Raw genomic sequence first — 12,219 nt, forward strand, 5'->3', positions numbered from 1 at the left:
TATCAATGAATTAGTATTTGCAGTTTCAACCCTTCCTACTTTATCTGCATTCTGGCTGCAGGGAAGGGGGAGAGGAAAATCATCTAGTATGAAGGGAAAAGAAGTAGGAATTACTTTTTTTTCCTCTCTGTGTCATTCTTGACTAATTCTTTGACCTTGGAGTAGATGTTTAACTCCTTCAGGTCAAGCATCAGCTTCTCATGTGTAACTGTTGTAAAGTTAAAAAGAATCTCAATGCACTCTGTCTTCAAAAGTCACAGCAAAGATAACAGACACAGGCAAGATACACTTTGCTCATGTTACAGCAAACAATATGCAATCTTATCGGAAGCTACCTAATTATACCAAATATAGCTATGGCTGCTATTCACCATAATTTTCTGTAGCATAATGGAAGAATTTGCTAGAAAACAGTCTCACCATGCAACTCACTCAGCCACAGAGAAAGGACTCATACGGGCTGGCTTGCCACGGCCAGGACATTCTGGTCCTGCTCTCCAGAAGCAGACTTTTTGAAGGAGGGCACGTAGAAGGTTTAACTGCCTTAAAGTTTCATCTGATGTGCATTTGAGCCCAAGTGCTAACAGTGAAGCAGCCCAGTCAAAGCAGTAGTTCCCAGCTGACTACACGTTATCTTGAAGTCCAAACCAAAACTTATTGAGAAAACATAGGTCCAGCAGGTTTGAAGGGCTCTACCAGAAGTACCATCCATCAGAATGCAGCCATTCACTCACCAAAACTACACTCTCCAACAAAGTTGCAAATTCCAGCAAATTCCAGAAAGGTTCTGCTATTTACTTCTCCCTCTCCTACACCACAGAGGATGTCCCCACAGTATAAACACAAAGCAACATTCCTAACTGCATTTTGAGAGAGATTTTTCTCTCTTTCCCACAGTCTTACTTTTAAGCCCAACAGTAATTGCTATGACCTTTTCAAGATCATCCTGAGCTCCAGATCTTTCTTATGGTGGCTTTAATTTTTAAGCAGTGGGTAACAAAGACCTACACAACAGAGATGTATTTTCACCTAACAGGTGGAGACCATGAGTCCCCACTGTAATTATATACAAGACAGGTACATCCCTCAGTGAACTGCACAGGAGAGTTCAGTTGCAAACAGTGCTCTGAAACAAACTTGTGTCCTAAAAGGTTCATTTGCTTTTGCCTCTAGTCCAAGTAACATACGTATGTGTCCTGGTTTCACCTGGGCTGGAGTTAATTTTCTTCCAAGTAGCTGGCACAGAGAGATGTCTTTTGGACTTAGGATGAGAAGAGTGTTGATAACACACTGATGTTTTAGCTGATGTTGAGCACTGCTAACTCTAAATCAAGAACTTTTCAGCTTCCCATGCTCTGCCAGTGAGCAGAGGCACAAGTAGCTGGGAGGGAGCATGGCCAGGACAAAGGGATATTCCATACCATAGAAAGTCATGTTCAGTAAATGCACTGAAGGTGGGAGGTGCTGATCACTACTTGGGGACAGGCTGGGCTTTGGTCAGCAGGTGGTGAGAAACTCTAATGTACATCACTTGTTTCTCTTCAGTTTTATTTCTCTCTCTCTCCCCTTTCATTACAAGTCTTAGAGTCATTAGTATTACTGTTATTATTATCATTAGTGTTATTAGTTTTATTTTGTTTAAGCCATTAAACTGTTCTTGCCCCAACCCATGAGGTTTACTCTTTATTCCTTTGATTCTTCTCCCCCCCAGGGAAGAAAGGGGATAGTGAGTGAGCAGCTTTGTGGTACCTTAGCTGCTGTCTGGGGTCAACCCCTGACAACATGCAGCACAGTTTCCTTTTTATTAAGGTTTCTTTCATGGTTTGTGGTTTTGGTGGGTTTTTTGGCTTTTTTTTTTTGGCATTAGTTCAACTCAGAACTGGCACAAGCATCTGACCTGATGTGAAACAAAGTTGAAAAGTATTCATGCAAGACTCTGAACCTGTCTACCGCAGGGTGCCACCCCAGATGTGATGTGCAGACAGCACACATGACGTAATGGCACTGAGCTGTGCAGCTGACAGGGAAGTGCAGTGTGACCTTGAGCCATATTTGGCCTTCTAGCAAAGTTGACACAATTTCAGGAAAGTGCCTCGCTGTTGGAATAAGTGCTCATTCACCTGGTCACACTATTCCACAATTTCCTCAGAAACCTAGGGATATGAGACAGAGAAGCCAAGGACAATCCACCTCATCTCTCCAGCCAAGGCCAATTGCTCCTCTTCTACACCAAGTCCTTTAGACTTCCAAACAGACTTCTCTCTTACCCAAGGTGAATGGTCCGTATGTGTTTCTGAATCCCTGCAGCTGTGCTCAGTACCTTCCCACAGTTCTTCCACAGGCATTTGAACATCACCTTCATGGAGTTCTGAAAATTATGCGTAAAGCAACATTAGCTGTAAGCAAGTTGTATGCATATTAGGAAAAATTTCTTCCCTGAAAGGGTTGTCAAGCATAGGAACAGGTTGCCCAGGGAAATGGCTGTGTCACCAACCCTGGAGGTTATTTAAAAGACATGTAGATGCGTTGCTTGGGACATGGTTTAGTGCTGGACTTGGCAGTACTGGGTTGAGGGCTGGACTCTCACAGGTTTTTTCCAACTTCAATGTTTCTGTGACTCTGTAATTCTATGAAGGTAGAAAAAACCTGAAACTACCCAAAACAGATAAACAGTTACAAAACACTGTGAAGCTTCAGAGCCTTTGACTCCAAATCTGTAACTATCTAATAGTCTCTTGTTAAGTGTGTCACCCTACTGAAATCAAGAGAATCACAGTGAAAAGTTGCAGGTGCAGCTTGTGACAAAACTTTACCTCTCTCTGTTCATTGGCAATACTTTTCCATTTTTAAGTTGCAGTTCCTCCACTAAGGGGAATAGATGATATAAAAACTTCCTACACTTTTCAAAAAAACCCTGATGAGACTTCTCATTTAATCCAAGGTACCTTCTTAAATTAAGGTCTTTGCAAAGCAAGCTCTTATGAATGTTTCTGCTCACGATATCTGCAGCACAAAAAATATTGTGCCAGAAAAACATAGCTTCTGTTATGACAATATTCACCATGAGCTGGCACAATCTGCTTTTGTTTCACTCAGAAGCTGCTGTAGACTTTACTCAGACAAGAGAATGAGAAGTTATCAGTCTGTGTTCAATATATAAAAAAAACCCAAAACGGGTATAATCTCATTTAAGTATTCTTTTTATATTCTTTAATATAACTTCATTGATCCCCACTGAGTTATCATTGATTTAGAGCACAACCAACAAGGCTATAACTAGGCCAATCTTCAACATTTTGAAGACTCTGGAGAAAAGTAGCCTTAGAACAACACAGATGTTACAAACTCTAGAGATATTTAAAAGCTAATTTTACCCCAAAATGAAACTACTTTTGTACAGTTTAAATAAAAAAAGAATTCTAAATAGCTTGTACATCTCAAAAATAATTTTCTCTATTATTACAGAACGCATTATTAACACAAGGAAGAGCATCAAAATACTGTATTATTATTCTATAATTTCAGTTACATATAAGATTAAATTAATATATTCATATAAAACTCAATTGAAAAAAGAAAGAGGAGGAACAAGCACATCCCAAGGGTTCAGTACATTTCATTGTGCCTTGAACAAAAGCTTCTTGGTGCTTTCTTCAATTTGGACCCTTTGGAACTGCATGCCAGAAGACGGTTTCAGCATTTGCTTGGAAGATGATGATTAGAATATAACTTTAAAAAAAAATCTCAACTGATGGGCTTTTTAAAATACAAGTTGACTGTAGTAGCATGTTCTCATAGTTACCCTGCAGTCTAACATCTCCTGTTTTAAAGCATGAATGCTTAGGGCTTTGAGAGTTGAGGTACCTGATCGTACTGTTTGTATGAAAAATTACTTTGGAATAAATAGCACATAAATTGCCTATCTATTTTTTTATTAGATAATACAACTATCAGTCAAATAGACAGAGAACTCTTTTCCTTTTCTCAAATGAAATATAATCTATCTAGCAATTCTGATCAATACTTTTCTTACTTCTATAATATAATACTAAATACTATAATCAGCTCAAAACCACACAACCAACCACCAACTACGGCAACAAGATGGAGGCCATGTTTACAGCTGACATCCTAGGAATTCCAATATGGCATCATGAACACCTTATGTATCTTTATGAACACAGAATGGTTTAACAGCCATCCCCAGTCTGATGGTAACATCAGTCTCCTAGCTACACTGTGGTTTTGGATTTATTGTCAGTGGTAGGACTTTGGAAAAACCCATGCACTTCTTACATAATCAAGTGAAAGCTCACTTAGTAGAAATAAAGAACATGCTTACATTTCTTCCCTTTCCAAAAACTACCTATCCAGGCTTAATGATTTATTTAAGAAAATAATGGAACATAAATGGTTTGGTGAGGAATAACTACCTTAGAGGAAACTTTTAAGCAAATAGTAAGATTACCAGTAACTCTATTCCCAGGTTTACTCCTTCTGACTTTTGCAACCCTGAAGAAGAAATAACCTGAACATTTTTGTTTCAGCTTCCAAAAGTGCTAACTTGTACTCAGATCAAGTACCATGCTGGAGCCAGAATAAAGAAAAAAAAAAACTGCAGGAAAGCAAGTTAATTTATAAAACCAAGTTTGGCATGGAATGTTACTGTTTATCTAAATAAAACATTTGCCATACAAAGCAAAATCGCCGTGAAACAGAACAGACAGTGTAATAGACCTATGGTGGGTACATAAATAGAAATATTTGAAAGCAACTTAGAAAACAATAAAGATGGCAGCTGCAAACCCATCTGTCTCATCACAGCTGAGCAGTAAGAGTGGTGCTAATAAGATGAAAGTTAACTGAGAAGCAAAAGGCAAAGCAGGACACTTCTACACTCCTACTCCTCCTCTCCCCAAACGCCCCCAAACTGTTTCTCTGTTTAGCGTAACGCTCAGCTCCAACTTCTAATTTATTATAATAATGGTGTCCTCCAAAATACTTTTTTCCTTCTTAGCAAGATGCACAAACATTTTACACCCCTTTCCCACCAACAAGGGAAGAACCACATGGGTCAGCAAATAAGCAGCTTCTGGAGCAAGAGGATAAATCTGAACAGGTTTAAACAATCATTAAAACTTCTTCCTGCTGATGATGAAGCAATGAACTGTCTCAGACTGAGCCAGAAACAAATTCACTAAGGGAATAAATTCTGTTTTTTCTCCTTACAAAAAGCCCTTTTACATCTTGCTATGTAAAATCTGTCCTGTTGTGTTGGGAGGGAAGGAAACTTGGACTAGTGCCATCTCTTTGTTTTCTTTTTCTTCCAGAGAAGCTTGCTGGCTAGCAACGGTGCTTTTTTGGGGTTAGTTTTGGACCTTTTTTTTTAATGTCATGTTTTATTTAGCCTGCTTTGGCACTCCAACTGAGGATAAATTTGGCTAATGCTAATACTGTATCAAAAGCCACGGGGTTTGAGCTCGCTCTCTCCTTTTTTCACTACATATGTTTGTGCAGAGAAAGCTTCACAGTATTAAGGTATCTGACATGCTGTCAGACAAACAGCACTTTCAGGGAACAAGGAGTATTAAGGCCATAGTCAGTTTTTGTGATGACATGTAAAGGCTGCCTGTTGCATCCTGCACACAGAATTTGTCAAAGTAAGACAGAAATCCCTTGAATGGCCAGAGGTAGCACCTTCTGGAAATCACTCTAGGGTTTTCTGAGCAGGAGGCTCTGTAGCACCTTACCATCTGGCAGGAAATATGTGGTCCTGATGGCAGCATGTGTGTGCAGGAGGTGACCACGTTGAATGAGACACTGTACAGTGACTAGGCGAAGTCCCTATGTTAACCGGATGCCAAGGAAGCAGAGCTCTTTGGGTGACCTGTTCCTATCTCACAATGAAGTAAGCCTACCAACATCCTATCTGCCCATGGGTATGGAATTTAACATGAGGCTAACCTTTCTCTTCCTAGGAATGGGTTCATCAAAGAGAAGGTTGCTTGTTTCACCTTCATCAATACCATCATCTGGCTGGGAAGGCGTCCGAAAAGCTTTGAAGCTATCAGCTGACAGAGGTGGAGATGGGGTGGATGGGTTGGACTGGTCACTGGGAGCATTCCAGCTCCAGTATCCACTGCTGCTGGTACTAGAAGGCACAAATCCTCCTTCTTTCCAAGATCCATTCAGGGATTCTGTCAAGAACAACAACAGCCATTATTCCAACAGTATCATTGCGATAGGGCTAAGGAGCTCTTTTTTCTAAGGTTTTGATGCCATGTTGGTAATTAACTGTAGATTCAGTAAAGGAAAACGAAAGCATTGGATGTAGAGAGGACAACCATGTCTAACCCACTGCACACAAGTTACATATTCCACACTTGATTTTTATTTTATTTCAAACAAACAAACAAACAAACAAAAAGCAGCAAAGTATTTTTCTAAAAAGAAATGTTGCATTTGAAAAGATAACCTGCTCTGGAGCATAAACGGCAAAAACAGTCAGATATTGCATGCGTGATTTAAGGAAAACACTTAAATTGACCTTTAAAGGTCCCTGCAAACCCAAACTATTCTATGATTCTAAATACATCCTCAACTTTCAACAGGAATGCATGACTAAGGTGCAGCACCAAAGCAAGCTCCAAGCCATCGTATGGCCAACAGGAGATCCCCTGGGAAGGGGATATATATGCTGAGCCCCAGAACACTAAGCAGATCCACAAAAACATGATCATCTTCCCAGTACTAAAACACCAAAGAAAACCAGTTACACTTCTTATAATCTCTCAGTACACATGCCTGTGCCTAATCTGAATCTCTGCCTGAGGTGGCATGTATCCCTTGGGATATACAGGTGTACAGGTATCTGGTTTCAGAAGTGGAACACACGGAAACTGGATCACCTCCACACCTACTCACCGGAGGAACTGCCTCCTCAGTGCAGCAGTTCCCCTGACATTATGTGGTGAGGAGACACTTGAACTAACAGCTTACACTCTGCAACACCATGGGCGGGAGTGACAGCACTGCCTGTGCAGTCTGAGGCACAGCTTGAGCCATGCCTCACATGCAGAGGTCCTCAGGCGATGGACGCCAGCAGGTCACTCTTGCCAGTCCCTAAAGGGCTTCTGGCAGCAGAGGAGTATGTAGGTCATCAGCCCAGCAAAGGCATGGCACCAGCACATCCAGGGTGCAGCCACAGGTGGCTCTGCCAGAACTCTCAGGTTCTCACAGGGCTTGGGCAAACGTGCAGGGATGGTTTAGATGCAGCTTCTCCCTAACTCAGGCATTGGAAGCTTTTCCCAATGACACTGTAGGTGCCTGAGTATTGTGCAATACCTGACTTTGGAGCTGGCAAGCAAATAACATCTTATCTGTTCATGACACAATATTTAAATGTGAGACAAGTCTTTTCAAGCCAGTGGCTGTCTTTAAAAGATCTGCAGAAGTCACTCCCTCATTCCTTCTCAATTTCTTACAGAAAAATTTAACTAATGATATTGGCAAGAAAGTGAGCTATCAAAAGCTTACCCCCAAACCAATGAATTTTTGGTTTTTTTCTCCTAATTCAGTTGGTCTGGGACAAAATCCTTAATGATTAACATCAGCTGCTCAAAAAAACAGAACGCGGTGCCCCCTTGAGTAGGCAGCAGTACTGATTTACTGATCAGGGCTACACAGCATGAATGGAACTGACCCTCTCCCTCCAGCCCTCCCAGTTCCTCTTTGGAAAAGGACATACACATTTCTGGTAGCTCCTAAGTTAATATATGAAAATGTCATTTTTTGTCTCATGATTACAACCTTCATGTGACTGCAATGAAGATGGGTTTTGTTTCTTTTAAATATTTGGTACTTCAGTCTTGTGCCAAAGCCAAAAAATACATCTGGTATCAACTTGTGACCTCAGCATAGCTTAAAATTTCCATGTCTTCAGAAAAACAAAGGAACATTCTTTCAGTTACTACTTTCTGACACAGTTATGGTGGTGCTTTCTATTCTCAGTGTTTACAGCTTCTCCTCACCTTGCTGAGAAAGAGATGTAAATCAAGAACATTTTTCAAGTAGTATGGAAAAGACTGAATGAGGTTGACAACAGGAAAGCCAAACACTGGTTCTCATTCATACTAACAAATCTGTCCATGTAAAGAAGTTTAATATATAAATAAAAGCAACTTACTCTTATTTTGGGGCTCTTTTCACATTGCTGGAGTTGCGTGAAAGAGAACCAGACCAAATATTATTCAGCTGCAGACAAACAAGGGCCAAACTCTGATCCAGTTTACACGGCTGATCATCCCCAGGAATTCCACACGGATCTGACTTTAATATTAATGCTAATGGTTTTTTTTTTTTACTTCTAGGCAAAATTCCATTTGTTTTAACAAATGTTCCTTTAATTATACTGCTACTTATTGCCCTTTTCTGGAAAAGCATGTAGAAAAAACTAATCGCTAATAAATTTGTTGCTTGTATTACTAGGATCAGAGCCTAGCCTTGCAACACCAAATAAGCTTTAAATTATCAAGTCTTTACACTTCTATTTAAGTCTTTAGTAAGCCTTGACTGAGGCAAAACTAAGCTATTTAGGGGGGGAGAATGTGCTGAAAACCAGCTTCAAATCTTATCTGTGACTACGGAAAACATAGGAATTACTTTTTCAGGCTAGTTTTCCCAGATTGTGGGAAACAAGTAGACAAGCTATATGAAGAAATATCAAAGAGCACTCAGACTATGCTAAGAAATATCAAAGGCAGTTAAACAGCCACCATTTACCTATTAGCAATTCAAAAGGGCTTGTTAGGAAGATCGTTCTGATCAACAGCTGCATCTAATGTACACTGTAGCTCCTGAAAGGTGTCACCTGCTCAGACTGTCTAAGGTGGCAGATACTGCTGTACCCACAGCAGAGCAGCACCCCAGGACAGGAATGCAGCGGGAGATATGTGTGCCTTGGCCACACCAAATCCCTGCCTGGCACATCAGCACAGGTCCATCTTCAGCTGTCTGTGAGCTGAGCAGCTGGAGAGCAGGTGTGCTTATACCCTTCTGCAGGCCTTTCCCAAGGGCTGGCAACATCCCGTCCCGTGGTGTGACAGTCACCAGGGATGTCACCGCCTGCGGTTTCCCAGCGCTCCTCAGAGCAGTGGTATTCCATAAACACTTCTGGATTTCAACACTGGAAAGCACACTAACAAGGGCGTGTTCATGGCCAGAATTCCAACTAAATAGATAAAACTTACATTTTCTGAAAATAAATGGAAAACCCACAGCATTTGTTCAAAAATGTTTATAAAGATTGGACATTTGCTATGAATTCCTTTAAGAACATCATTCAGTGGATCATGCCCGTTCCCATGAAGAAAAGCAAGTATTCCTCAATCTTCAAATTACTGACAGTAGGAAAGCATCTAGTGTTTTTTAGCAGTTACACGTGAGCAAGAAAAGGCAGAGTCATACAAACAGTGCTAAGGTACCCTAACAAGGGTGTCCTAGTTTAAATTATTCCTTAAAATAAAACACTCTTAAAAATTTATTGTAGCTCGAGTCAATCTCACATGGATCAACTGTACTTCATTACCAATCTCTACTACCTGAAACCTTTTAAATTTTTTTTGGTGTGTGTCTTCTGTTATACCATGAATGAAGTAGTCTTTAAAGGGATTATGGTTTTGATGGAAGACCATCAGAGAGTTGCAAACAGCACAGGAATTGGAGGTCTAATCCTACATCAGCAGAAGCAGACCTCTTGCTGTACAGATTGCACCGCATGGTCTTTAGCCAAGGGCTGTGACCTGGAAGTGCTTTGCCTTATTGTGGCTTTAGGTAAAATCTGATTTCCATGGAGTGGAGGACAAGAACAACTGCTACCATGTTTCCGGGATACAGCACTCAGGACATGGTTTAGAGGGGAACATGGTGGTAGTGCCAGGTTGATGGCTGGACTTGGTGATCTCAGAGGTCCTTCCCAATCCTAACCATTCTACAATTCTAGGATTGTATATGTGCAAATGCAAAAAAGCTCTTTGAAAAATTAAGTGTTTCAGTGAGGTCAGGAGACTTTCTGAAGTGCTCATATCCCATTTACAGAAGGGGCATCTCCCATTTAACAAACTAGAGCTGCTCTACAGTTAATGAAAATGTTTCTTTTCATTTCTGCCAGTGCTGCACCAAAGACTTTGACTAGGTTGGAGCAAAGCTCAGTATGATCCCCAACATACCAGAAGACAGCCACTCACCATTTGTTCTCCACCATGGCCACAACTCCTGGAAACAATCCCCCTGGTAAAGGGCCCTGGCACCCCTTCCCACAGCCCCTGGCTCCAAAGGCTTACCATTGGGTCGGACAGGAGGGCTGCGGACCAAAGGGCTGGTGGATAAACTGGTGAGTACCATGGCTGCTGTTACTTTATCCATGTCCAGTTCTTCTGGAGATTTCCTGAAACACAGTGAGTGGGAGGCAGGAAATACATCAGCAAATATTTAACTTTTGTTTTGTTTTGGTTTTTTTTAATACCAGCCCAAATCCTAAGCCAACATAGCACAGTAACAAAAACAAGCCGCTGCGCAGAGTTCTCCAAGCATTGGTCTTCTGGCAACCAGAGCATATCAAGAGGCTTCTACAAGCAAACTAACTAAGTGTAAATAAGAAAAGTGAGAAAAGAAAATACATTTCTGTATAAAATTTTCAGGATTACTGTGACTCTCTGTAACTCTTTGTTCCCTTTTTATTTTTCAGAATTTCAGCTATTCATATTCTTAGAGCTAAGTGTATTCTTAAGATGGTTTTCTTTTCCTTAGATTAAGACACAGAGATGCAAAATTGGGTGAGACTACTAGCAACATTAATAACATACATTAGCCTCTATAGGGTAAAGAAAAAACATGAACTAGAACTAAAGGATGTAAGTTTGTTGCTTCTGCTTAACACTATTAACCTTCCCATACTCTCTACAAAAGACTGAGCCTAAATTTTTCCTGGTCAGATTAAAAACCAAATATTTTAAGTATTTAGGAAACTGCATAAAAATGGTGCAGGAGGGGTAGGTGGGGAAGAGAGGGGGGGGAGAGAGAGAGGTGGCTGTTTTGCAGGTGTGATGGGTGCCTGAGCCAGCATGACGGCACAGGGGCCCTTTGCTGCCTCAGCTTGGTCTTATTGGGAACCTGCGTAAGTCAGAGGAGAGGGGTAATAAGGGAAAGGAGAGAAGCCAGCTTTCCAGGGAAAGGAAGAGAAGATTTGGACAATGGTGAATGCCACCAGGATCCAGGATTCAGTGATCCATTGCTCAAGGAGTCATGGGGTTTTTTTAGGCAATGAAGGAATTTTTTTTTGTCTGTAAAAATTACATACTGTATTTTTCACCCAAGAGTAACTCTCTCAGAATGTAAAATTTCTGAGGAGTCAATGCACCAAAACAAAACTACCAAACCCACTACGTTTAGCAGACTTTTGCTTTCCATCCTTGTAAGCTGGAAATCCTTGTGGGATTTCCACCTTGTGGGTGGAATCAAAGCAGATAATTTTTTGAAAACATTTGCTTTCAAACATATGACTTATCATCCAAAATCATCATCTCAATTCCTAGAGATCAAGTTAATTTTGTTCTTACAAAAGGACACTTTCCCCCCCTGTATTCTGCTTTGTGGGTCTCTGGAGATATCTCTGTGCCTTGCCAGGAGCTCTACTGAACAGATCAGAAGGAGTCTAATTTAAAGCCCAAGATAAGAAGTGGTCAGCTACCTGCTGTTTCCCATCAACTGTTGGTCAGTAAGTCACCAAGAGGAACAGGATGTGCTGGGTGCACTCCCTTTTCTGGAATCTTATCTCACCCATCAGGTGGAAGGTTCATTAACTGAAACTATACTACAATCCAAGGCTCTTGATATTTTAGTGAGCAAACCTTGAACTTGCCCATGAAACAGTTCACAGCTGCTTTCTGGCTGATGCAAGGACTCACACAGATGCTGATCAACACTCTCCCACGATGCACAACAGCTTAACTCTCACAACTGTATTTTGCAACACATCAGTGCCTGGAACTGAAACACTGATGATGATTCCTGCTGTGTTCTGATTATATCTGTAGAAACCCTTCTTTCCTCCAGCCAAGGCTTTTGCAAAGAGCACAGCAGCCATATGGTCACCATCAAGTACTGGAAAGGTCTCGGATATCTGCTACAATCAGCTGAATCCCGAATCTGTCACCCATCAGC

The 12,219-nt window shown here is 41.0% G+C and overlaps 1 protein-coding gene across 1 annotated transcript in view; it reads right to left on the reverse strand.

The window, feature by feature from the left end:
* Positions 1–12,219, reverse strand: part of ZNF704 (zinc finger protein 704) — a 96,131-nt gene that overhangs the window by 13,297 nt on the left and 70,615 nt on the right. Inside the window, exons 3-5 of the mRNA XM_069004996.1 lie at positions 10,341–10,444; positions 5,965–6,197; positions 2,268–2,368 (exon numbers count right to left, since the gene is read on the reverse strand). Of these exons, the coding sequence (XP_068861097.1) occupies positions 2,268–2,368; positions 5,965–6,197; positions 10,341–10,444 (438 nt within the window). The remainder of the gene's footprint in view (positions 1–2,267; positions 2,369–5,964; positions 6,198–10,340; positions 10,445–12,219) is intronic.

Source organism: Aphelocoma coerulescens, chromosome 2 (genome assembly GCF_041296385.1).
Source record: "Aphelocoma coerulescens isolate FSJ_1873_10779 chromosome 2, UR_Acoe_1.0, whole genome shotgun sequence".
NCBI classification, from domain to species: Eukaryota; Metazoa; Chordata; class Aves; order Passeriformes; family Corvidae; genus Aphelocoma; species Aphelocoma coerulescens.